We start from the raw sequence: 26,012 nt of genomic DNA on the forward strand, positions 1-26,012 counted from the left end.
CTTGTTTGGGTCAGGTGCCTTCAAGGGGAGTCAGAAGAAGCAGTGCAGAAAATGGAAAGAGTGAAACAAATACTCCTTTCGATAGCAGTTACATTATTTTTCATTATGCAAAAAATAATAATTTTGGGTGTAGATCCCCTTTCAATTAAAATGATTGAGTGGTCTCTAAGTGCAGAGACTAAATGAACTGGAAAGGGAATGGAAGCATTAAAATAAGAGGAAAGACTATCAATGTTGGGGTTTTTATCTTTGGAAAAAGGTGCTTGCGAGGAGACATGATTAAGGTGACCATAGACGTAACAATTACAATTCCAGGAAAGATCGTTCGTTTCAAAACACACATGTAGAGCTGAATCATCAGATATACAGGTAGAAACAATAGAATTCTTCCTGATGATTCAGAACTAACAAAGTCCGTTGTTCGACAAGCTGACCAATATATAAAGCTGGCCATAGATGTAAGGATGTTTAAAAGATCTTTTCGTTATCGTGAGACCACAATTATCTTGAAATGATCGTTTAAATGTACGATTTGTCGATCAACTAAAAACACCATTTCAGGCGATATTGCCAGGAAAACTGAGGGTAGCTGTCTGCTTGTCCCTGTAAACATAGATTGCACTGGGACCGATAAAGATTTTTTTAACTTGGCCGATCAATTTTGACAGATGTCGGATGAAAAATCGTAAAATGTCCGATCAAACTTCACAATAATCTGACGGATTGGTCGGATTTCACTAAAATTGGTCGTTTACCAAAGAAAAATCTTTATGTCTATGGGGACCTTTAGTCTTCTGACGATATCGGTTGGCTCGTCTCCCACCATACACACATATTGTACGAAAATTAGTTTTGTGCGATATCGGTGCATCTATTACTCTTTACAAGGGCATTATAGAGGGCTATTTTCTTCCATTAGAAAAGTTTAAAGAACTTTAACCTTTAGACTCAAGGAACTGAACTTTCATTGAAGCAGCATGTTATAATGACAAATTCCATTAATGCCTTTACGAGGGGCTTGGATCATTTCTTGAACAAGCATAATATCCAAGGTTATAGGGGCAAATTCACTAAAGGACGAAGCGGCTAACGCTACCGTTAATTCGCTAGCGTATCGCATTTTCGTTAATTCGCCGATTCACTAACGGACACTGGCGTAAATTCGCTAGTGTTACTTCGCACCCTTACGACTGGCGAATTTGCGCAACGGACGTAACTACGCAAATTCACTGACGCGCGCATTTTTCTGAACGCTACCTTTTACGCCAGACTTCCTTCGCCTCCTCAGACCAGGCGAAGTGCAATAGAGTAGATAGGGATTGCTTCAAAAAAAGTTAAAAAAAATTCTAAGTCCCAAAAAACGCTGGCGTTTTTTCTTTTTTTGATAGGCTGAAAAAGATCGAAATTTTTTTTGGGGCTACCCTCGTTCACCCCTACATTTCCTAACTCATGGCACCTTAACTATACAGTGGGCACATGTGTAGGGCAAAATAAAAATTTTATTTGCTGTTTTGAAGGTTTCCCAGGCTTGTGTAGTGATGCTTCATATACCTCCATTGTAACTTCAATTTGGCGCCGTATGCAAATTAAGCATCGCTAGTGTAACTTCGCTTTGCTTGGCGAATTAACGCTAGTGCAACTTCGCAAACTTACGCTTCCCCTGAGCGCAACTTCAGATTTTAGTGAATTTGCGTAGCGCTGGTGAAAATACGTCTGGTGAAGTGCGGCGAAGCGGACGCTGGCGCAACTACGAATCTTAGTGAATTTGCCCCATAGTATCCTTAGGGTCTGCAGTTAGTTTAGTATGTATAGTCTATATATGAGTATAGATAGGTCTGTATATGTGTGTGTCCTACATGTGTGGCAGGGTTCATTTGGAAGGGTTGAACTTGAAGGACTGTTGTCTTTTTCAACCCCAATTAACCATGTAGTAGCTCTCTTTAAAAAATTCCGGAAAGCTCATGAATCACCCAGGTGTTCCAATATAGAATGTTCGCTGTAACGAGCCATCGTTCCGACCAGTCCCCCCCCTCCATGAATATTTCCATTCACAGTCTGACATACTAGTTCTCATATTGTTCAGAAGAGGATCGAGTCTTTATCATAAATAGAGGATCAAATGTTTACAATGACCTAAATTGTTTGAGCCCAGCTGAAGCTTTTTTGTGAATTTAAATGGATAAAAAAAAGGCACACTACCACATTTTCATACAAAATTTTTTTTTTAATAAATATTTACTTTTCAGAATTTATTGCCAACACATCAAAGATGTATTTAAGGTTCATAACACTAATGTCACAAAAAAACCCAAAAAAACATGGTTTATTCAGGACCTCCATTGCTACCGGTTGTGATAACTAGATTCAGTTTTTGTTGCATACATTGATGTAGCGGCAGCGCTAAGAACACCTACTGTAGCAGAGGGGTAATCGCGGCATCGCCTCATGTGCTCCGTCAATACTGCAGATGTTTAAAGGGATACTGTCATGGAAAAAAATATTTTTTCAAAATGAATCAGTTAATAGTGCTGCTCCAGCAGAATTCTGCACTAAAATCCATTTCTCAAAAGAGCAAACAGATTTTGTTATATTCAATTTTGAAATCTGACATGGGGCTAGACATTTTGTCAATTTCCCAGCTGCCCCAAGTCGTGTGATTTGTGCTCTGATAAACTTCAATCACTCTTTACTGCAAGTTGGAGTGATATCACCCCCCTCCCTTCCCCCCCCCAGCAGCCAAACAAAAGAACAATGGGAAGGTAACCAGATAGCAGCTCCCTAACACAAGATAACAGCTGCCTGGTAGATCTAAGAACAATACTCAATAGTAAAAACCCATGTCCCACTGAGACACATTCAGTTACATTGAGAAGGAAAAACAGCAGCCTGCCAGAAAGCATTTCTCTCCTAAAGTGCAGGCACAAGTCACATGACTGGGGGCAGCTGGGAAATTGACAAAATGTCTAGCCCCATGTCAGATTTCAAAATTGAATATAAAAAGATCTGTTTGCTCTTTTGAGAAATGGATTTCAGTGCAGAATTCTGCTGGAGTAGCACTATTAACTGATGCGTTTTGATGACAGGATCCCTTTAAAGAGAATCTACAAGCCCTAGTTCATCACCTGTTCCTTTAAGCCTACAGCCGTTACATGAGCCTGGGGGAGTCCCAGTTTGGCCCTATTTTTTTATGTAACAGACGCTGTGCCGAATACGAAATATTTTTTATGCTCCACCCACATTTAGTGTTTCTCGATCGGGTCTCTTTTCAATGGTTTGCAATGTCGTCAATGGAAATTTTTAATAAAAAAAGTGAAATTCCATATATTTCCTGCAATTTCTTTTTTTATGTGCAGTTTTCAAATCGAAATATGAAAGTATATTTCCAATGGACCTTAAAAGGGGTGTAAGCCTTTAGTATGTTATAGAATGGCTAATTTTAATCAACTTTTCAATTGGCCTTTGTTTTTTGTTTTTTATAGTTTTTAAATGGGTCTTCTTCTTCTGACTTTCCAGCTTTCCAATGGGGGTCATTAACCCTTCTAAGGGTCAGGGCACACAGGCAGATTCGGGGAAACTTCGTATAACAAATCGCTCCACCGGCGATTTACATTTTAGCCAGTGGGAAGGCAGTTTGGGGAGATTAGTCGCCCTGAAGAAGCGGAGATTTGTCGCCAGGTGACTAATCTCCCTGTGTGCCCTGACCCTAAAAATCATATGCTTTGTAAAACTACAAATGTATTGTTATTGCTACTTTTTATCACTCATTTTTCTATTCAGGTCTTTAGCCTGTTCATATTCCAGTCTCTTATTTAAATCAATGCATGGTTTCTAGGATAATTTAGACCCTAGCAATGTAAAACTGCAAACTGGAGACCTGCTCCATAAAAAGTTCTCGAAAACCACAAGTAATAAAAAAATGAAAACCAATTGCAAATTGTCTCAGAATGTCACTCTCTGTGTCATACTATAAGTTAATTTAAAAGTGAACAACCCCTTTAAACATAGACATTGGGCAGACGTTATTGTAAGGGTAAGCCACTTCCAACCCTTAGATCACTGCCAATCTGATTCTCGCCGTGACTGTCCCCAATATCATGTTGAGGGTAAAATCAGTGTTGGATTGAGCCTTCTTGCACCCACTCTCGCAACCAATAGTAGGGATAACATGCCAAGTGGTGTAAGGCTTAGGGTTTGACCACACAGGCAGATTTGTGGAGATTAGTCGCCAGGCGACAAATTCCCTTTTCTTCTCGGCGTCTAATCTCCCCGGTCTGCCTTCCGTCGGCTAAAATGAAAATCGCCTGGGGGCAGGCACTCTGAGCGCTTTGTTTTCTGAAGTCGTCCATAATTGCCTCACGAGGAAACTTCGGGCGACTTCGGAAAACGAATCACTCCGAGTGCCTGGCGACTAATCTCCCCGAATCTGCCCAGACCCTTATGGTGGAAATAAAGGGCTAATGGATATTTTCCTAGACTGGAAATCCTCTGATATTCTGGGAGGCCATTGGGTTTAAGGTCACAGATGGGCTCCAAGTCCCACCTAAAAAAAAACAAAAAATCTAAAAACTCCCCTGGGACAAAGATAATGATTATAGGCAAAAAGAAACTTGCTTTTTTTGTTTTTAAATATCACAAACTTTTATTGTTTTTGGTCATAGATTCTCTTTCTCTTGAAGTTAAGGCAGGCAGTGTAACGTATAGGAAAGCAACAGTGATCACTCGACATTCTACTGTTCAAGTATTCAACCTCTAGCTTAACAGAATACTCCCCTAGTTTCAGTAGATAATAAAATAAAAAGAACAAAATCATATCTACAAGTGGTTCTGTAGTACATTTTCATTTTTGAAAAAAAAAAAAAAAAAGGAATTTACAAACAAAAAAAAACAGGATTACTGTGCCTCCGCTAATTCGATTTTCGTTGTCTCCGTACATGCACTGCTCCGTCCATTCCCTTGCACTGCATTGCAGCAGAATATCTGACAGCCGCTCCGTTTCGTCCTCTCATTTTTTTTTTTCTGTTTTGTCTTTTTTTATATCAAAGCTGAAAGCAGCAAATATAGTTCTAAAGTCGAACTCTCTCTCAAAAAAAGAACGGTTTGAGTCGGAACTTACAAAAAAAGGTTTAAGTGATACTATATAAAGGTGTTCTTTAACATTGTACAAAAACAGCATCGAGGCATGTCAGCCCGTCCTATTGTTAAAAAATAAACTATTTAAAAAAAAAAAAAAAACACCTTAAATTTTGGCATATACGTAACAAGAAATAAATTTGAAAAAAAAAAAAGCAGTAAGCTTACAAAGCTATCAAAAAAAACAGTCAATTCTAAACACGTACATATAAATAAAAAAGGAATGATATTTAAGGCTCTTGATTATTAAGTTAATAAATCAAATATACACAGTGATTAATAAAAAAAATATTTACAGGTCTATACAAAAAAAAAAAAATTGGAAAGAAAAAAAACAAAACGAATTGAAATTTCTTCATTTGACCAGCGTCAGCCGACAGTCCCGCCCCCTCCCCCCCGACACAATAACAATAAAAAAATAAATAATAAATTTGTGATAGTTGCTGTGGTTCTGAGCTGCAAAGGCACTTTCAAATACAGAACTAGTTCTACGTCACCGTAAAAACCAAATGTACAAAGTTTAAAAAAAAAAAAAATTCTATATCTAAAATAAATATAAATAAAAAGAAATGATCCTAAGGCGGCATTGCTACGGAGAAGAACTGAATGGAGAGAGAGAGAGAATATCCGAATGGCATTTTCAAGGTGTTCCGACTGCAGCTGAATTGACATGAGGGCACTTTTGGACTAGTTTTGCATAGATGTGAAATGCAGCACTTGCTATTCCAGCCAACCACAGCAACTATCATTGCCAGTGTAAGCCAGCTTGTCAAAACTTAAATTAACATAGGGATTCTAAGTAAATAATAGCCTCAGACTCAAATATTACACGACAGTTTAAGAAGTAGTGAAGCGAAGCCCTTGGGAGCAGTCACAAGCTCTGCATGGCAGCGCTACACTCTGCTATACGATGTATTCCATCCGATTGAGGCTCTGTGCTGTTTCTAAGTCTCTGTTGTCTTGTTTATTTGTCCAGTTTGGCTGTTTGCTGGGAGTGCTGTTGGGTGGCTTCTCGTCTCGGTCGACCAGCGAGTACGCCGGCTGCTTGACGTATCTGCTCTTTTGCTGGTGCTTGTCCATGTCGTCCTCCTCCACTTCGGAATTGTGTGTCCTTATTTTTGCAATTTTGGAATTCTTGTTTTCATAGTCTTTGATGGGGACGGTGTTGGCTCCGTGCTTCTCGATGGGGTTCTTGATCTGGTTGAGCTGCTCCCGGACGTTGTTGGTGGTGTTGTCTTCCGACGCCGTGTGGGAATGGCTGCTTTGCTTTCTGCGTTTCCGGATGCACCAATAAAAAGCGGTTACCAGGCAGCAGATCCAGGCCACGGTCAGAATGGAGCTTAGTAATGGAACCAGGAAATCTACAAGAGACGGAGAGAAATTTTAATGTTGAAGAAATCACTACAACTATTTAAAGGAGGCATTTCGTGTAAAAAAATAAGAATGTACCAGTACATAATACTAATTTAGATATAGAAGAATTGTGCTTTCAAAAGTAGTGTTTCAGGCTGATTTATTGAATATTTCTGCAAAAACCCTAATAATCCCTCCCTTCTCTTCCACTTCCTGCTCCCTGAATTCCCAGGCTGTGCAGGGGAGCTGGCGGCTTTCAGTTCACTGCACTGTAGGACAGGAACCAATCAGCAGATAGCAGGACCTGATAGGGAACTGAAGCCTCTCTGTGCTTGTGTGACTGCAGGGCTGTGATTGGCTGTCCCTCCAACTGTGCTTCTGGCAGGGACCTTTAGTACACTCCCACCCCTCATTTGAAACAGGGACCAGAGAACATCTATAGAGAGCTCCAATAAAGGGGCTATTTTTAATAATAATATTAATTTTTAGCACCATGTAAAAGCAACACCGTATATTACTTATAACTGCTTACGAAATTAGTTTTTTTTTCCATTTATCTTATAGAGCTCCCTATAGATCTGCTATGGTCCCTGTCCACGTTTCAAATGAGGGGTGGTCGTGTCCTAACAGTCCCTGCCAGAAGCACAGTAGAGGGGGACAGCCAATCACAGCCCTGCATTCCCACAAGCAAGGACTAGCGTAAGTTCTAGGGATGCAACAAATCCACTATTTTGGATTCGGCAGAACCCCCGAATCCTTGCGAAAAATTCAGCCAAATACCGAACCGAATCCTAATTTGCATATGCAAATAAGGGATGGGAAGGGGAAAACATTTTTACTTCCCTGTTTTGTGACAAAAAGTCACGTGATTTCCCTATATATGCAAATTAGGATTCAGATTTGGTTCGGCCGGGCAGAAGGATTTGGCCGAATCCCAAACCGAATCCTGGATCCCTAATCAGTTCTCTATCAGGTCTGCTTAGTTTCTGATTGTTCCTATACTACAGTGCAGTTTACAGAGTCCTACTGGGGGCAGGAAGTGGAAGAGATGGGTGGGACTAGAAGGTTAATTTGATAAATTAACTTGAAACACTATTTTTTTCAGCACATTCCTTCTATATTTAAACTAGTATAATGCACTGGCACGTTCTTGTTTTTCAAACAAAAAGTCTCCTTTAACAGCCACTATTCTTTCAGTGCTACCAGAGACTTAAAGGAACTTAGAACTCTAATATTTAAAGCACTGCGTATCTTGACAGCGCTATATAAATAAATGATGATAATATTCTGCACAAATAACCAATTTTATTTCAGTTTATCGATCTAAGGACAGATTAATAGAACCCATTGTGGATGCGGACAGCCTTTTATGGGAGTCTGGTAAAACCTATATAATTTAGCAGGAGTTAAGCCATCTGTAATGTTACCGGGAAGGCTGGAATATTAAACCTGCCACTGACTGTAGATACAGATTTGTGTCTAAATCTATTGCCATAGTTAAAGTATGTGCCATAAACCTTCTTCACAATCTCCTCAATGAATGGAAGTAGCACGGCCTGAGGAATGACGTTAAGCAGAAGATTTCTGCCAGACGAATAAAGGGCATGAAACTGAAATCCACTAAGGATTATTTCTTTTGCTTTTTACTTGTCACTGGCTGGATCCTCTAAAGAATGAACTTTGCTAGAAGTATATAGGGTTGCAGCCCTGATATAAGCCAATCACTAGGGGAGTTTATACTACAGGAAGGTTGTGCCAATAATGCACAAACATATTGTGCAAGCGGTTGGGAAATCAATACAGCATCAGCCTTCAAGGACTACGCATTCTGCACCCATAAGTGCCCCAAGTGGGTGAGGATGGAGATGCAAATATACATTTTTAACTTTGTACAATAAAAATAAAGTTTTTAACCAATTTTCTCTGGTCCTGTGGATCCTGTGCCGGTTGGCCTTGCTTCTTCTTCATAGCCTTCTAGTAAATGTTACCTGCTGATTGGCTGCTATGGGTTACTGCACCTGGGCAAACTTAGTGCCTTTTATTACATAACCCCACTTGTTTGCTCACCTGTCCCGTTTTTGGTGTGCCGCGTCTGAACTCGGACTTCTGCCACGGAAGCAATGAAAGTGTTGTTGGCATCTCGCTTACTAACAAGGTCAATGATTCGCTCGGTGATGTCTTTAACTGGATTCCTGCCGTCTCCGTTTTCCTCCACAGACTGAAAGCCAAACAAAATATATCATTAAAAAAAAAGTCTTGTGGCTAACCCTTACTATTATTGTATATAGTTCATCCCAGAAAGGTCGGAGCATGCTAAATATGATGCAACTGTGCTACTGCTGTTTATAACCAGTGTCTCATGGCCTGATCATGTATAAAAAGTCTATAGCTGCAAGTTGTAGTTATGCTGTATGATTTCAGCTCATTTATACCCTGGAATGATTTTCTAATGGAAGTTCTCTGTAGCCATAGCACTAAATCTGGCTGCTGATGTACGGCAGAACATGCTTGCTTGGTGACTCTGCAGTAGCTATATTTAATGCTGGATATAAGTGACATGAATTTGACTCACTATAGCCACATGGATCTCGTTGCTTGCAGAAGGCGACAGTTCACAGGTGATGTAGATGGAATATTCGGCAGAAACATTCTTCAAAATGTTAAGATTCCTCAGTTCATTGCAAATGCTCTCGGTAGTGAGTCCCTGACAATACAAACACAATAAAATCATCACTTAGATTTGATAAACAGGATCATTCTGCAGAACGTATAGGCATGAAAAGGCTATTCCCATGATACAAACTGCAGACTCAGCCCCTTCAGACCAAGTCAGCAGCTTACTGGGCCTTGTATGGTGCCCCTCCAGTGGCATGCCTGATTGGTCTCTGTCCAAAAAAAGGGTATATGCCTTTAAGTAAGAAAATCCTATCAGTTGAGGACCACGTTGATGCAGTCCTTTACTGAAGGGTTGCTCCAGGGTCCAAACCAGGTAGAGATCGAGGTTGGTAATGGAGCATATTTTCCAGTGTATGCCCATTCAACTTTTCCGCTATGACCACCAACAACATAGGAATAAATTACGTATCTTTAAGGCAAATGTGCTGTTAAGGGTAGCCTAGAGAAGCATAGCTAATACCCTGCTCCTAGCTGTGGTTAAAACTGTATATATATATATCTCTATATATATCTCTATATATATATATATATATATATATATATATATATATATATATATATATATATATACACATACACATACACATACACATACACATACACATACACATACACATACACATACACATACACATACACATACACATATATATATATATATATATATATATATATATATACACACACACATTTTTTCATCTTGGATAAGACCTGTGAGTTCATGCCTTATTTGGGACAATATAAATATATATATATATATATATATATATATATATATATATATATATAGACACACACACACATATATATGTGTTACAGTCTGGCACTGTATGAAACCATTTACCAATAAATCTGCATAGTATAGTTTGCCTTTAACAAGCCCAAATATTCAGCAGATATGCAGTGGATTATGTAGTAGATTAGGGGAGCAAGGGATAATGATACTTAATTAGTGGAAGGGCAAAAACAGGGGCCTGTTCTGTTCCCAGAAACCCATGAGAAACAATAAAGATGCCTTATATAATTACAGCTGACCATGATTCCAAGGGCTGTGACACAACGGCTGGAATTTCCTCTGAGCATTGTCTATGGGAAAAAAAACGAATGCATCTGCGAATATCTTCCCTAAAGCCGTTAACGAATATGCTTGTGACCATTAAACCCTGCTTTTCCCATAGACTCATCTTTAAGAGCATTCCAGGAGTTTTGTCTGGCTGCATTGTTTCTAGAGTCAGAAGGGCAAATGACTGTGTGACGTGACTCTTCGTTAGCAGCCAACCAGAGATCAGGCTGGACACTGTAACATGCCCCGTGATCTGATGCAACACGTGATCTAAGGGTCATTGTGTGTGGTATCGTTGTTTCATACTGAATGGTACAAGTAGCTGCTGGGAAGGCGAATGAACTGCAAGCTCACTGATGGCTTCACAGCTTCACACCATACAGATACACTTATCTCACAGATGAATTGTTACAAACATGGCTTTCTTGCTAGTAACACTTGATTTGACTTACCGGTGACATCATCTCCTTGTTAAATGTAAACGTAATGTTGGCACAGCTCGCATCCTGATAGCTGGCGTTGGCATTACACTTTGTCTTGACAGGCGGCTGATTGGTCGGCCAGCATTCACCCACCCCGGTGCAAGGAGGAACAAAGCAATGGTTGTCTCGAACTGGAACACAAGTCTGTCCAGCAGGGCATTCGCTGTCGCCGTTTATGTCACAACGCTGAGGGCCACACCACACCTAGATATACATAACACAGGAGATTGACACGCTAGGCTTTGGCTGATGGATATACGATACAGGTATTTACAAGGTACAGCATAATTACTACTAATGAGTAAGCCAAGTGTTCTCTAACTCTAAGATGCATGCATTATGGTCCATATATTCATAACATGAAACTATTATGCAACACGTCATATGTAGAACATTCAGGAGGAACGATCGAGAAAATGACAATTATAAGCTTCCTCATACTGAAGTAAGAAACTTTGTAAATACCATCAATTAAACTAAAATAATCAAGTTTATATTCACTATCCCTCTCAGCATCTGTCTCTCTACATTCTGTCTTCATGCAGCAGTTGGGTGTCAGATGAATGATCCAATATCTTATAGGGGGGCTCCTTTCCTAGTAGATGTATTAGAGCTCACTCAAATGCACAAATTCTGCATGTAGAGAGACAGGACTTCTGGTGATTTTAATAGAGTGAGCTCTAATACATCTTCTAGGCAAAAGAAGCCCCCCTATAATATATATTGGATGATTCATCTGACACCCTACTCCTGAATGAAGACAGAATGAGGAGAAACACATGCGGAGAGAGGGATAGTGAAGATAAACTAGATTATTTCAGAAACGGCACAGAATGATTAATTGATTGTATTTGGAAAGTTTCTTATTTCAGTAAATTTCCGCAATAGTTCCCCTTAAATTCCTATTGCTTGGCTTGTGAACAAAAGGCTTTTAAAACCAATGAGACAAATGAGGTAAATACATAAAAGAAAGAGCCCCGTACCTTTGAGCATGTAACTTTGCCATTCAGACACTGGCAGGAGTTGCAATCGTCGTTCCATTTCTCCCCGTCTGGCATCATATGTCCATTAGTTATACAAGGCCTTCCTGTAACTGCACAAAGACCTGGGTCAGTATATGGCCACACCATCATTACAAAAGCAGAACACTGAGACTTGGTTATCTGCTAGTAGAGAAGGAAAAGAAACATGTTGCTTTTTAATTACCTTCTTGACACCTTGGACCACTACGACCAGGCGGGCAAGTGCAACGGTATCCATTGATTTCATCTATGCAAGTCGCTCCGAAAGCACAGGGTGAAGACTGGCACTCATTGATGTCTATAGACAAAAAATAATAATCGTTATAGAAACCTGATTTTAAATCCTTACAGCAGCTTGGCCCTATCAGGGGGTTTGCAAATGGGACCTTTAATTTACTTTCACATTAAAAAAAAAAGAGATTTCCGTTTTGAAATGGAACAGGTCTAATAACCCACAGCAACCAATCAGAAGGCAGCAATAACAGATTAACTGGTTCTAAGCAAGCATATGATTGGCTGCTATGCTTTACAGCATGACTGCATCTATTTTAATATATAATAAAGGTGTTTCTGAAACCAATAGGTTTATTATAATACTTACTTATCCGACAGTCGGGACCAGCAAATCCAGGAGCACATTCACATCGATACCAGTTGTCTCCATCAACGCACGTTCCACTGTTATAGCTGCAGAAATAAAGGCATGGGGGGTATTAACATCTTATCTTGTAAGGCAAGGCCTAATCATATCACAGTACAGCTACAATGCCTAACCAGTTGCCCTCCAGCTGCTGTTAAACTGCGACTCTCAGCAAACCCACAGGTTGTCAGCTGAAGACGAGAGTTGTAGTTTCACATAGCCTGGACATCCTTACATGAAATCGTATATATTCTGTTACAAACAGGGTCTGTGTTCATAATGCACAGAGAGCAGTACTGTATGGGCAATTTTGCAGAGCATGTGGAAGACTTAAAGGAACAATAACACCAAAAAATTAAAATCTTTTAACTTAATGAAAATATAATGTACCGTCATGCTTCACTGGTAAAACTGGTGTGTTTGCTTCAGAAACTCTACTATGGTTTATATAAACATATAAGCTGCTGTGTAGCCATGGGGGCAGCCATTAATTGTCCTTCCTTTAAAACACTTTAATTTTGTGGTGTTACTGCTCCTTTAAGAGCTAAATAAAGCAAGTCTGACCAGTTTCCATGTCATCCATCAACAGTGTCTCCAAACTGCTCTGCTTGAAGCAGTGGATTGTCAGACAAAATTAAAGTCTTATGGTAGAGGCTACCAAAGATGCAGAAATGAGTCTGATACAAGGCTGACAGTTAATGTGGCAAGTGTGTGCATAGGGTTTGTACTTACCATGGGTGAGGGCTGCAGTCATTAGTATCTAGAAGAGAGAAAAAAAATAGAATTGCATTTAGGTGCCTATTTCTGGAGGAACAAAATCCTTCATTCTTTTATTAAACTCAGCCTAATCCCCCTCAGTCCCCCAGAAAGGATCCTTCTATTCTCCAGCAGACAGTGAGTGAAAGCAGGCAAAGTTGTTGCCTCAAAGAATGTAGGAAAACACAAGACAACATCTGTCTCCAGTTACTTCATTTGCAACTTTCCCATGCCCAGGTCAGACCCCCTGCTCCTTATTGTTATTTATAGAGAGAAGAAAGGATTCAGGTGATGGGGGCCGTGCACATCGCACCCCTATTGTCTCCTGGTTTCGGGTTAGAGTCAGGAAGGGGTTAACCACATTACCTATTTCAGAGGGAAACTTAAAGCAAACTTACTCTGGGAGCATGTTGGTCCTTCCCAGCCTTCTTTGCAAACACAAGTGAAAGAGTCCCCACGGACGACGCAAGTTCCACCGTTAAAGCAGGGATTTGGCAAACAGCTGCTGTTCCTTGCTAGGAGGAATACATTGCAAAACAAGCATGAAAGCCGAGCAGAGAAAAGCCAAGCAATGAAAGAAAGCAGGATGTTTTCCCCCTTTATACATATATCATTTCTGCCCTGTGCTTGCGGTTGTAGGTAAATAAACACACAGCTCATCCCGCAGATTGTAGCAAATTTTGTCTGGCCGACAGAACCCAAACCAAGGCCTGGTTATGACTCACAAACGGATGTGGGGCCCTTAAACGGTCTCAAATGTTTTAATACAGAACTATCAGCAACTTTAATTATTAAAACTGCTATTGACCAATGAAATTGAGCTGCAGATGACTGCACAGGTCATCCCTGATTCCCTCCAGCTGTGGTGTACTACATCTCCCAGCAGCCTCTACTGCCGCAGGGCTATGAGCTTGTAGGTAAATAAACACACAGCTCATCCCGCAGATTGTAGCAGACAGAACCCAAACCAAGGCCTGGTTATGTCTCACAAACCGATGTGGGGCCCCTAAACGGTCTCAAATGTTTTAATACAGAACTATCAGCAACTTTAATTATAAAAACTGCAAGATGGCAGCACAGATCATCCCTGATTCCCTCCCAGCAGCCTCTACTGCCGCAGGGCTATGAGCTTAATTTCAGGCAGCTGATTCCATAGTACAATTCTGTTCTTAAATAAATCATATCCAAATTCTATTACAATACACAAGAGCCATGAATATCCTGTACATTATACATTTATAAACGGTGCCTAGTGAGGTCATCAGCTATAACTTCTGCCTAGTGATGTCATTTGTGTCACATGGCTCACTGAAACTTAGCTATTATTAAAAAAAAAACAAAAAAGAGGAGGATATTAGAAGTGGCTTTGTTCCTTCATATGCTTATGGAACACAAATAAAGTTATATTCCCTATATAATGATGATTAATAGACTGGCTACAAACTAGACTAATCAGCTCTTACCAATATTACACGTGGCTCCTTCCCATCCAGGGGAGCAAATACATTTAAATGTATCTCCCTCGTCGTAGCAGGTCCCGCCATTGTTGCACGTGGCTTCATCACACTGGCTGTCTCCTGAGGAGGGAAAACATATATTATATTTAATATCAGGCATCTCACCCACCGACAAAGAAAAATCACAGCTACGCAGAGCAGATAAGAAATCCACACTTACGGGAGTGGCAGGTTTTTCCTTTCCAGCCATTCTTGCATTCGCAGTAGAAATCATTAACCAAGTCCCGACAAGTCCCTCCATTGTAGCAAGGGTTTTTACTGCAGTCATTAATGTCTGAAACAAAATAAACAGAACATTACACGGTGAGATAGAAAGGCTGACACTAAATGTATTAGGTGCGAGTTCTGGGTTACCCATAGGGGCTTCAGCACCGTGATTGTCCTGGGGAAGCTTTATCACTTACTTTTCTAAGACAGAGCACTCAATGAAAATATAAATATTTAAAGTGAGTTTAAAATAAAATGGCTTTTTAAACCATATTGTTATGACTTCAGTGAAGTACATTCAATGAGTCACTAATGCTCTGTTTCTTAACCTTAGATTCCCTGATGTTGCTGGACTACAACTCCCAGCAGTCATCAACATCTAAAAAATGATGTAGCCCAAGAATATCTTGGGGCCTGAGATTAAGTAACAGGGACCTAGAGTGTCAACATGCCAATAACATGGCTCCTTCTTATGTTCTTGAAAAAACAACTCACTTGTTTCACAGTATATGCCTTCCCATCCGTTGCTACAAATACATTTGTATGAGTTCACGCCATCGATGCAGGTACCTCCATTATTACATGGGTTGCTTTCACAGTCATTAATATCTGCCAAGGAGAAGAAAAACCCCATTAGCTGCTGATTGCTGTGCACTTTGTTTCTGCGACCAAGTCTGTGTATGGGTTGAATAATCAAAATGCACATTTTGGGATGAAGGGCCTTGGGCAATACAGAAGAGCTGAATATGAATAACAGCTCTGTGTGTATATGTATATATATTATACATTGCAAATTAGCAGCAGGAAAACCCATTGGTTTATACTGATGCAAATCAGCCTAAGTCTTACTTTCATGACAGTAAGTTCCAGTGAAGCCCTTCTTGCACTCGCATGTGAATTTCCCTCCGGACTGACTCCTGCATTTCCCATGGGGACCACAGACATTGGACGAAATGTACCGTACGCCTTCAGGGGTGCTGTTGGAAGCAACTGCCACTGTACAGCTGTCAATCACTGGAGGAAAACAAGTAAAGGGTCTGTCAGTTACAGGGAGAAGCTCTGTAGGCGTATGTGTCTATGAGATGGCAATGGAATCAGGTAACGCGCCTTCGGGAAAAATATACGGCTGGGACCCGGGCCAAAATTGTTTAGCTTTGTTTACCCACACTAGACTTCTACAATGAAAGCTCCAGTCCTCTATTTACTAGTGGTTTTACGGAAAATGAGTTTTCAAGGCTGACACTATACTTGGCTTGCAGCGGGTAATAGAATAAAATAGAAAAGAGCATGCTCCAATAACTGATACAAAAGGGGGTGATTTTCCCCTTGAAAGGCATCAATTATGGGTTATTGTGAGTATTCTGGAAAAGAAATATTGTGGGTGAAATATACTGCAGTAGTGGTGCATTCAGCAGGCTCTTTATCTGTATTAGCTTTGCTTGGGCTGACAATAACAACAGTAACACTAACTATTGCTCTGCGCCAGATATGCAGCAGCCCCAGACTTTATAAGTATAAATGCCGATTTGCAAAGGAGGAATGTTCTGCACATGCAATAAGCTACGCCACAGACCCGACTGCCTGTTTGTTGACAGCTAAACCCTGCGCTTATATACAGAGCCCACTTTGCCTTTAATATCGCACTTGATCTTTCTGCCTGTTCTGGGAACTAACAATATTCATTTGTTTGCCTGACGAACCTACTTCCTATCTCAGAAATGTGACACTGATGCAAAGACAACTCGGTGGGATCGTAATTCAATCCCCTGTCATAAAATTGGCAGTTAAGAGCCAGAGAATTAAAGTAATTTCTCGGTTTTTTTTTTTTTTTTTTTTTTTTTAAAAGAGTCTGTTTAACTCATGGCTTTGCGTAACCACCTGGACGCTGGCAGAACTGGGAGCATCAGAAGGGAAAAAATACATACTTATGGCAGAGTTAAAGGGAAACATGTTGTGACAATTCTCTCTTTTTTTTTTTTATAAATAATGTAAAACTGCCACCTTGTATGCAGAACAGAAGGAAGGGGTTAAATGCATCCAATCAATAGCTTGACCTATGGTCTCTTACTCTCACAACAGCCCCTGCTTTGCTGAATGTTAATGGTGAAGGGCACAACACAGCTGGATTTTATTATCGCAGTGTGTGGTTCCCAATCACTTTGCATGATTACTGCCTTGCCCAGCAGTGAAAATTTGTGTGTCAGGGCCGGGCGGAAGAGACGACCCCGGGAAAAAAAACGGGACATACGTACCTTCACAGGGAGTAGTGCGACAGTGATCTTTTAAGTGTGAACAATTCTTCCCCTCATAGTCTTCGGAGCAGTTACAGAAGTAATCTGTAGCTAGATTAAAGCACTGGGCTCCATTCTGGCAAGGGTCTGGCTCACAGTAATCTATGTCCAACTGTAAATGTTGAAGGGGAAGCAGAAGGAAACAAAGGTTTGATTATTAGCCTATTCAGCGCTTAAGAGAGCAGACACTCTGGAATCTGACCTTTTCATCTAGCTGCCTCCATTAATTTCACTTAAAGCAGAATGTACAGTGTCCTCAGCCTGGATCAGAGCGGACACATTAAGGATATAAAACAGCTACTGGGAGCCAACAGCAAGCATACAAGAACACTGAACATGCAAATATTTGTGATCTGTTTAACTGAATAGATCCGATTTCTCCTACCCCCACTCCAACACATTATTGGCAGACAGCTGTACGGGGAAGGACTTTATAGTAAGGCTCGCTGAACATAAGGTATTTGGTGTACAAATCATTAGGAGTAACAAGGAGGGGCCCTTGCTACTCATGAGCCATGTTATCTGGGGGCTGCCATTACAGCAGGACTCACCTGACAGAGGTTTCCTGAGAAACCAGCGGGACACAGACATTGGAATCCATTGATTTCATCCTGACAGTGGCCCCCATTCAGGCACGGATTGCTCACACATTCATTGACGTCTTTCTCACATCGTTCCCCTGCATAGCCGGGTGGACAGATACAGCGAAACCCATTAACCAAGTCCTGTAATGAAAAAGTAGGAAACAAATCACAAAACATGCCTTTCAACACTACCATCAACAACAATAAGGATTGTGCTCAACAGCAGGACAAAACCGCCACACAGATGCACATTCACACACACACAGGGTTTCTCCTTCACACTCCCACCAGGGCAATTAGAAGTGGTCAGGACATGGAGTAAATGGATGTTAAAACTTACCTTGCAGGTTCCACCGTTCTGACACTGGCCAAGGCAATCATTAATGTCTAAACGAGGGAGGAAGAAAGAAACCAAAATCATATCAATATAGATGTCAAGGAACGCCAGGGACTGCCTAGTGAAATTGCACTCTGCACTTGAGTGATGCTGAAAGAATGTTAATCAGTACGGCTGGGTACAGATACAGCTTTTGTTACGTTTCCTGCATCTTTTCCTCCAGATAACGTTGTTAGAATGGGTGGGAAGCCCAAGCAATTTCTCCAGTGCTCTTGCCTCAGCTTCACAGCATTGTTTCACTCGTGTTATCAGAATAACCATAGGACAAGCGATAAAAGACTATATCGTCTTTCTAAACGGACAACTCCCCGTTTTTTGAGGGGGGAAATTATAAACACTTTATAAATAGTGTTTATTTTTCTTTCAATTTAAAGTGTAAGGGCACAGCAAGGGAAATTCCTTCCAGGCATAGATGCAAAAAAACGCCTGTTTTCGTACCACTTGCTTGGCTGAGACATTCTCCAATCTATTTATGACCACTAGAAATGCTGTGTATCAAGGGCCACATGCATATTTCTTACAAACAATATTGTACCCAACTAATCCATAATAGAAACTGTGCATTGTGGAAAAGAAGGAGTAAGAGGGGCTTACTTATGTCACAGTTCTGTCCCGTCCATCCAGGAAGGCAATTGCAATAATAGCTACCGATCAGGTTTCTGCAGGAGTTGGCATTTACACAGGGTTTGGCTTCGCACTCATTGGCATCTTAAAAGAATGAAACAAAATTTCAATTTCTAAAGCTCTGAATGTCAATGTGCACATGGTATTAAGTTCTTTATACCCCATAATATATGTATGCACACACACACCAATCTGATTTTTGAAGCATGGTGTATTAGTAGGCCCCACATTCAACCCTTTACTATATCGTTGCCAATATTCAAGACATTGTAAATTCCAGGCTTTAGATTTCCATCCTTTTACTATTCCTTGAGGCTACAGATTGCAACCAAAATGTGCCAGTCATGGAAGGTCAGGCGGCCATGTTTGTACAACAGTACTGGAGGGAAATGTTGGGGCCACTCAATAAAAGCAAAACTGAATGCCCTGGGACGTGTTACAAATTAACAGTTGAAGAGACCAGTAACTTTTTACTCATAGGGCTGTTAATATTTTACCCCTTACTGGAGAAACAAGTGTTATATATTTGCACCATGGTGTATAAGGTTGGAGAGGTCAATAAGAGTGTTACAAGCTTGCCCAGCACGGGGAGGGGGGAATAATTATTAGCCAGTGCTATGTCAATAACACTGGGTGGCCATTTATTATTTTACTACCACCCCCCCCCCCCTTGCTGCATTACAAGTAACCCAGCAGTGAAGCTCGGTGCAGAGCCCCTATTTCATTTAGTAGTAGCTGGTCGGCCGCTCATTAAGAACAGTAAGAGGCAATTGACCATTTCAGTGGAGAACTTCCTTGGCTATTGTCAGCCAGATTAGAGCGTTCCATAAAGAATGCAGACAGCTCATTCTTCATGAGATCATCAACATTTTGGAACCCAGCTGTAAACTGCTCAGCCTGTGGGAGTTGACACGGCTGAAAAGATACAGCGATTTTCCCACAGGACCAAGCCGAGGAGAACATAGGCTCATGGTGGAATGCTTTTCCAGAGCATGATTAAGTTTAAGTGTTTCTCATATACTAGTTTGTTTATGGTTTAGCTGTTAATCTAATCCTTTAAGTGCCAGAGGCCTCCTGACAGCAAAATCTTTTTTTTAAACAGAAAGCACAAAAGATTGGTAAGAAGGGCCTTTATAAAATTCTACACATTTGCGCTTCTTTAATCTTCCTTTACAGCAACCATTTAAGCTACATTTTCCTTGCCCTGTGTAACTAGGCAGATATAGATTTCTTCTTTTCATTAAATGTAACTAATACGTCTGACGTGTCAAATTCCATTCCATACTTATGAATTAAAGGGCTTCACGAGGCTCTAAGAGTCAACGTTTGTGTTTGTTGCTGAATTACAATGCCAGCTGGCTGAGACTGCTGGGAGTTGCAGTTCAGCAAGAGCTTGTTATATAGGTATAGGATCTATAATCAACAAGGCTTGGGATTTTGGGCCTTTCTGTAATTCGGAGCACCATGTCCAAAATCTGCATATGTTGGATTAGATAACAGAAGTTTTTGTGCATAATGGCACTGCCAGTTTGGGTAAATTTAAAAAACAAAACAAAAAACAATTACCAATTTGGCATGTTTTGCCCGTCCACTGAGAAGGACAAATGCATTTAAAGCCATCGATCAAGTCCTGGCAGGTCCCACCATAGCCACACGGATTGGGAGAACACTCGTCAATATCTAGAAAGAGAAGGTCCACGTTAGAAGAGACGGGGTGCAGGGTGGTTACTTGCGAGACAGCAGCCGGCATTCCCATGAAGCGATACGTACTGATACTGCATGTGGGGCCCGTCCAGCCTCGAGCACATTGACATTCAAAGCCCACAGATGTTTCTAAGCAACTTCCCCCATTGTGGCAGGGATCAGAAAGGCAGGCATGTTCAGCTGAATTAAACAAAAACAAATAACTTTTAATTATTCAACGTTCAGGAATGTCGCTAACAAAAAGAGACGACAAGGGGGGCTAAAATAAAAAAAAAAATCCTTTTGCCGAGGCTTCTACTCAGTAACCAGACCACCTTGCCCTGGAAGATGTGACCAGCACTAATTCTCCTATATCTTATTCTTATTAACAGTTCTTGCTTTAACAGAACTTCAAACAAGGAGGAAATAATCTTTCATGCTAAGCTGACCTGATCAATGTGCCATAGCTTAGACCAACTTGAGTCTCAGCCAAAACCGACAGATTCCCATAGCCTTCACTGTAAGGGAGGGGTGGGGAGTGAGATAAATGAGCACTTTAACTGGTTTCATGCGAGATGGAGTTACAACAATGAATTCACAGGGCAAAGGAAATGTGCAGATCTACAGGGATTTGGAGAAGGACACCCAATTTATTTATTTATTTTTATAAATTCTACCAATAAACCTCCAAGATTATTATTTATTTTTTTAAAAAAAAAAAACGTACCAATTTCGCAGTTTTGTCCAGAGTAGCCTTCAGGGCAGGAACACTGGTATTTGTCAGGGCCGGTGTTGCTGCAGGTGCCTCCATTGAGACACGGCTGGTAAGTGCCGCAGTAATTGAGATCTGTACAAATGAATTGATGAGCATTAGAAAATGACATTTAGGCACATCCTTGGGTCCGACAGTCAGCATTTCACCCTTAATCCGCATACTAAAATGCTAGGCTCCCTTTCACCCTGCTGAATGGATTGACAAAGGATCTGTATATCCCCAGACACTGATTTGAATGTATAACATGCAAGTTCACCCCCCTCCCCAACCTCGTAATTGTTCAGCCTGGCACAATAGGTTGGGCGCTTCACAATGAGCAAACGCCAGAGACAGTAAAGGATAATAGATCTCTATGGGGTGGTGGTTTCTTTCCCCTTCTTCTTCTTGTGTAGCAGCAGTTACTTTTATTCTCAGTGTTTTTGTTCGGCTCTGTGATTGGTTTCCAGGCATTTTTGCTGTGGTTGTTGCAAGATAGTATGACTTTACAATGGTAGGAGAGCATTATAGCACGTGAGCGCAATTACCCTGTCATTAACGTGTCCAAATTACCTCCAAAAGCCAACAAATCTAACAAGCATTTGCCTCTGCCTTGAATTCTGCCTTTGCAGCTAACTGAGAAAACCAATATTGCTTTATTTACTTTAACATCTTTTTAGGGCTGCTAATGTAGTGATGGAGTGCAGTGGTGCAGGGGAGAGACAGTTATACTGTACCTTTGTCACACAGCTGACCACCCCAGTTGGTTTCACACAGGCACTGCCATGGTTCATTGCAAGTGCCATGGACACATCCTGGGTGAGGAATGCATTTGTCGCAGTACTGGCCTTGCCATCCATATTGACATCTAAGACAAGAACATGTAAAAGAAAAAAAATCCAGATTTTAGTGCTCGGTGCCAACGGAAAGGGAAAATCTTATCATACAGCGACGCCCATAAGACTCAAACAGGGTGGGATTTTGATGGTTTCTTGTAAATAAACTCACTAGCAGTTTTGCCAAGGTCTCCCAGCCAATCTCTCCACAAAAGAATAACTGTTCTGGGAGACCCTGCATGGTGCCACAGAACACAATAATACTCTATTCTCAGGTCATTTAAATGAGACAGGGAGGGTGGGTGCCCTCTACAAATCAATCTCGAGACTATGGCAGAACAGACAATCAATTGCGTGTTCAAGAGAAAAAAAGCCAGGGAACAATGGAAATGTCGCTTTCCTGTCTTTAAAAGAAAAAAAAAAAAAAAAGCAGCATTCAGGAAGAAATAAAGTTAAAAAAGGTTTCATTAATCTTTGTTTTCCTGAAATTATTTTTTTTTGTAATTTGACCATTTGCTTTACAAAAGGATTTGCTTGATAAATAAATATATACAGATATGGGAGCCATTATCCGGAAACCCATTATCAAGAAAGCTCAGAATTCTGGAAAGGCCGTCTCCCTTAGACTCCATTCTAATGGAATAATCCAAATTTTTACAAATTATTTTCTTTTTGTCTGAAAAAAACAGTACCGTGTACTTGATCCCAGCTAAGATATATCTAATCATTATTGGAAGCAAAATCAGCTTATGGATTTTATTTAATATTTACATGATTTTCTAGCAGACTTAAGGCATAAAGACAGGAAAAAATCCGTTATCTGGAAAACCCCAGGTCCCCAGCATTCTGGATTAACAGGTCCCATACATTTATATAAATACAGGGGTGGGGAGCATTTCTGGTTGGTGTCTCCTATTTCTGAATGTATGGTCCAGGTTCTAATAGGTTTGCATACTCCAGGCACTTAATTCTTTAAATCTAGTAACTTCAGTTTAATGGGGCCACATCCCTATTATAGATTCCTTTTCTTGGCAAAAGCTTTTGGTGGTAAAATGGAGGGATCTGTTGCCGATCTTCCTAAATGGGAAATCTCAATTAGGTTGCACTTTGGAGCTGTCACCAGTAAGTGGACAGTCCCTTATTTATGAACGCCTTTCACACCCAAGTGATCACCATGAACCTTCGATATTACCAATAAAAACAAATCTGGGAAAATAAAAGTGTGACTCAATCCCAAGGCTTTCAGAGTTTTCCCAAGGCATTAAGAGGCTGTTTTGCCAATGAATATGTGCAGTGTGTAAAAGCAAGCCTCTCTGTGTTAGATTAATCATCCCCACCACTTTTTATCTTAAGCAAGAACAGACATTGCACTGCACCTAAGCCCTTGTGAATTCCAAAGAGAACAGCGGAATGCAGGAATCAGTTCTCCGAATTATGGAAAAGATAAAGTAAGATCCTTAACACTACAGTCCAGAAGCCTTGTCATAATTAACACAGCAACGCACATATTGTTAAAAAAAAAGGCTAATAAGCAGTTATCCCATAAAGCCTTATTATGAGCTGTTTAATTACAAAGCTCAGGCTGCAGTCTCTGTAAGAGCCTGCAGAGAAATTCCTGAGCCCAATTTTACTGGTTTAGACCAAGGATAGGCAACCTCTGGATCATCCTGTGTAGTTAAACTACAACTCCCTGCTGCCTGGGGAGTGTTAGTTGTTCTGAAAGGCTGCAGGGGATTCAACAAATTAAAGTAAAAATAAAACGAAAAAAAAAAAAAAAAAAGGTCCTAAGAATGTTTTCATCCTTTTTCTGTTTAATTAAATGCAGTCATACATAGAAAGGACGCCAGGAATAGCTTAAGGCAACCGACACATTCAAACAGAAAAGAAACATTTGTCCAGAATAGCAAGATTTGTTGTTTTTCCTTGTCTGACAATGCATATGATCAGGGTTCTCATGAGAAATTTCAATAATTTTGCCTACATAAAGAATCACAAGGAGATGTGGCATGGCTTGGCAGGCTGGGAGATTAATGACTGGCACCACGGGAGATACAAAGCCAGGCAGACACCAGCTCTTCAAATCACTTTACTTAAAATGATGGTTATTTATTTAAGAGGGGATATCAACTGCTGGCAGGACTACAATACCCAACATCCCTACACAGCTGGAGTTGTGGGAGTTGTCAACAAACTGAAATTCCATATGCTGCCTATGCTTTAAATTGTAGTTTTTTTCACCCCGAACCTATCAATAAACCATTCCTATGATTCATTCAGCCTGTCCTATGGTTTCTGTTCTCTGTACTTGGTGCAGCCTCGCTATCTGGAAAAGTGTAACCCAGGGGTGTCCAAACTGCGGCCCGAGGGCCACATGCCGCCCAGGATGCATATGAATGTGGCCCAGCTTGAAATGCTTGGTTCCCAAGGAAATAGGAGGAGGTGGGACTGCCCATTGCCCAGTTAGTAATAATAATATAATAATATGTCTATTTAATATCCAGGTGTCCCATATTCCAGTGTATAGCTCCATCAATATTGGCATTGTAGTTATTTTCTGTGTATTTCCTTTACTTTTACAAATCAAACATGTTTGTGTATTTCATGTGTGGCCCCAGACAATTTTTCTTTTTCCGATGTGGCCCGGCGAGCCAAAAGTTTGGACACCCCTGGTATAACCATTCAATTTAATGTGAATATGTTTAAATTTAAGAAAGGGGCTGCACCCATACCATAATGGCTTGTGTTCTGGACATGGATAAACCTTCTCTTCAAGTCTAACTGCCCATAGTCCCCTACAGACAGTCTGTAAACTGGCAAGTCAGCACAGGCTAATGGCCGTCACCTTTTTAAATATGGCTCCTCTCCAGGGTGGCGCCAGTACTAGGTACCCCAGCTTTACATGGAAGCCCAGTCCCTCATTAGCCTTCCCCCTATCTCTCGGGTCTGAAACCCAACATGACTTTTTGTTGATATGCAAATAGACTGTGGGAAAGTTGCACCTTAAGCAAATAGGAGCAATAGTGCGTGTCTGGCCTGCGAGTGGGAGGTGAGAAGGCCTAACATGAGGAAACAGTGCCTGCTGTTCTGACACAATGATTCATGTTTATTCTTCAGGCTAAACAGGCAGATCACTGGACACCTGAAACCGTTCCCTGTCTCAGGACCACATCATCATGCCTACCAATACCATACTCACTGGAAACTCCACACTTTTCTAACACGCATAAAAGTATAGAAATAGGTAACCAGAAATATTAATGAAGGAACTGGCAAGTCCCTTGCCTTGGCACAGCCACCATCTATTGAGGACCACTAGAGGCGCTGCTGTATTAGTGTTAATGAGGAAATTCAGATTGAGCCTCCGTCCTCCACCCTCGTGTACGTGTAGCAAGGAATGCGCTTGCACATACATTTCAATCTCAAGTTTTTACTACAAGTTTTCGCAGAGAGCAAACAATTATAAACAAGGCATTTTTTTCTCCTTACAGCGAGGGATAATAATAACATTAAAGCTGGACACAATGCTCCCTTTTTAGACACAAAACAATGTTACTCAAGCATAGGAAGCAAATATAGACCAGCGGTTTTTTTATTACACATCGCTTTACCCATGAACGGAGAGCATGCAACACAGGAACAGAGGCAAATTTATGAAATAAAAGAAGATCTGTAACTTCAAGCCATGGCAGTGTTTTAATGATGAAATTGTGAGGGGACGGATAAAACCGGCCTTCCATTGTGTGTAAGCCAGGACAGGGTCGACTTCAAAGGCCTGCGACAAGCAGTGTCTACTGACGAGATTCCAACCCAGCCATTTACCTCTCAGCACTCAGGTGCTGGCTCCCAGCAGCAAAGGAACCCAAAGACTTGGCTAATCCCACTCTAAAGAATACTGAGAGACTTGGCTCGGAGAATGGTCAGCAGAGTGTATTAACCCCTCAAGCGCCAGAGCTTTAAAAGGGATACCTTGTTATTCCCCTATGAATAGATTCAATACATG

At 40.8% G+C, this 26,012-nt stretch overlaps 1 protein-coding gene across 2 annotated transcripts in view; it reads right to left on the reverse strand.

Annotated features, from left to right (window-relative positions):
- Window positions 1-4,611: 4,611 nt before the first annotated feature.
- Window positions 4,612-26,012, reverse strand: part of jag1.L (jagged 1 L homeolog) — a 39,078-nt gene continuing 17,677 nt past the window's right edge. The window contains 21 exon segments of one of the 2 annotated variants that reach the window (NM_001090307.1): window positions 4,612-6,491; window positions 8,551-8,701; window positions 9,056-9,187; window positions 10,675-10,908; window positions 11,688-11,797; window positions 11,911-12,024; window positions 12,328-12,413; window positions 13,099-13,126; window positions 13,521-13,637; window positions 14,586-14,699; window positions 14,800-14,913; window positions 15,342-15,455; window positions 15,696-15,860; window positions 17,099-17,249; window positions 17,689-17,862; window positions 18,062-18,108; window positions 18,713-18,826; window positions 20,309-20,422; window positions 20,513-20,626; window positions 21,153-21,272; window positions 21,914-22,044. In NM_001090307.1, the coding sequence (NP_001083776.1) occupies window positions 6,034-6,491; window positions 8,551-8,701; window positions 9,056-9,187; window positions 10,675-10,908; window positions 11,688-11,797; window positions 11,911-12,024; window positions 12,328-12,413; window positions 13,099-13,126; window positions 13,521-13,637; window positions 14,586-14,699; window positions 14,800-14,913; window positions 15,342-15,455; window positions 15,696-15,860; window positions 17,099-17,249; window positions 17,689-17,862; window positions 18,062-18,108; window positions 18,713-18,826; window positions 20,309-20,422; window positions 20,513-20,626; window positions 21,153-21,272; window positions 21,914-22,044 (2,902 nt within the window). In that variant the 3' untranslated portion in view covers window positions 4,612-6,033. 2 annotated transcript variants of the gene reach the window in all.

The sequence above is a fragment of the Xenopus laevis genome, chromosome 5L, assembly GCF_017654675.1.
Source record: "Xenopus laevis strain J_2021 chromosome 5L, Xenopus_laevis_v10.1, whole genome shotgun sequence".
Classification (NCBI taxonomy): Eukaryota; Metazoa; Chordata; class Amphibia; order Anura; family Pipidae; genus Xenopus; species Xenopus laevis.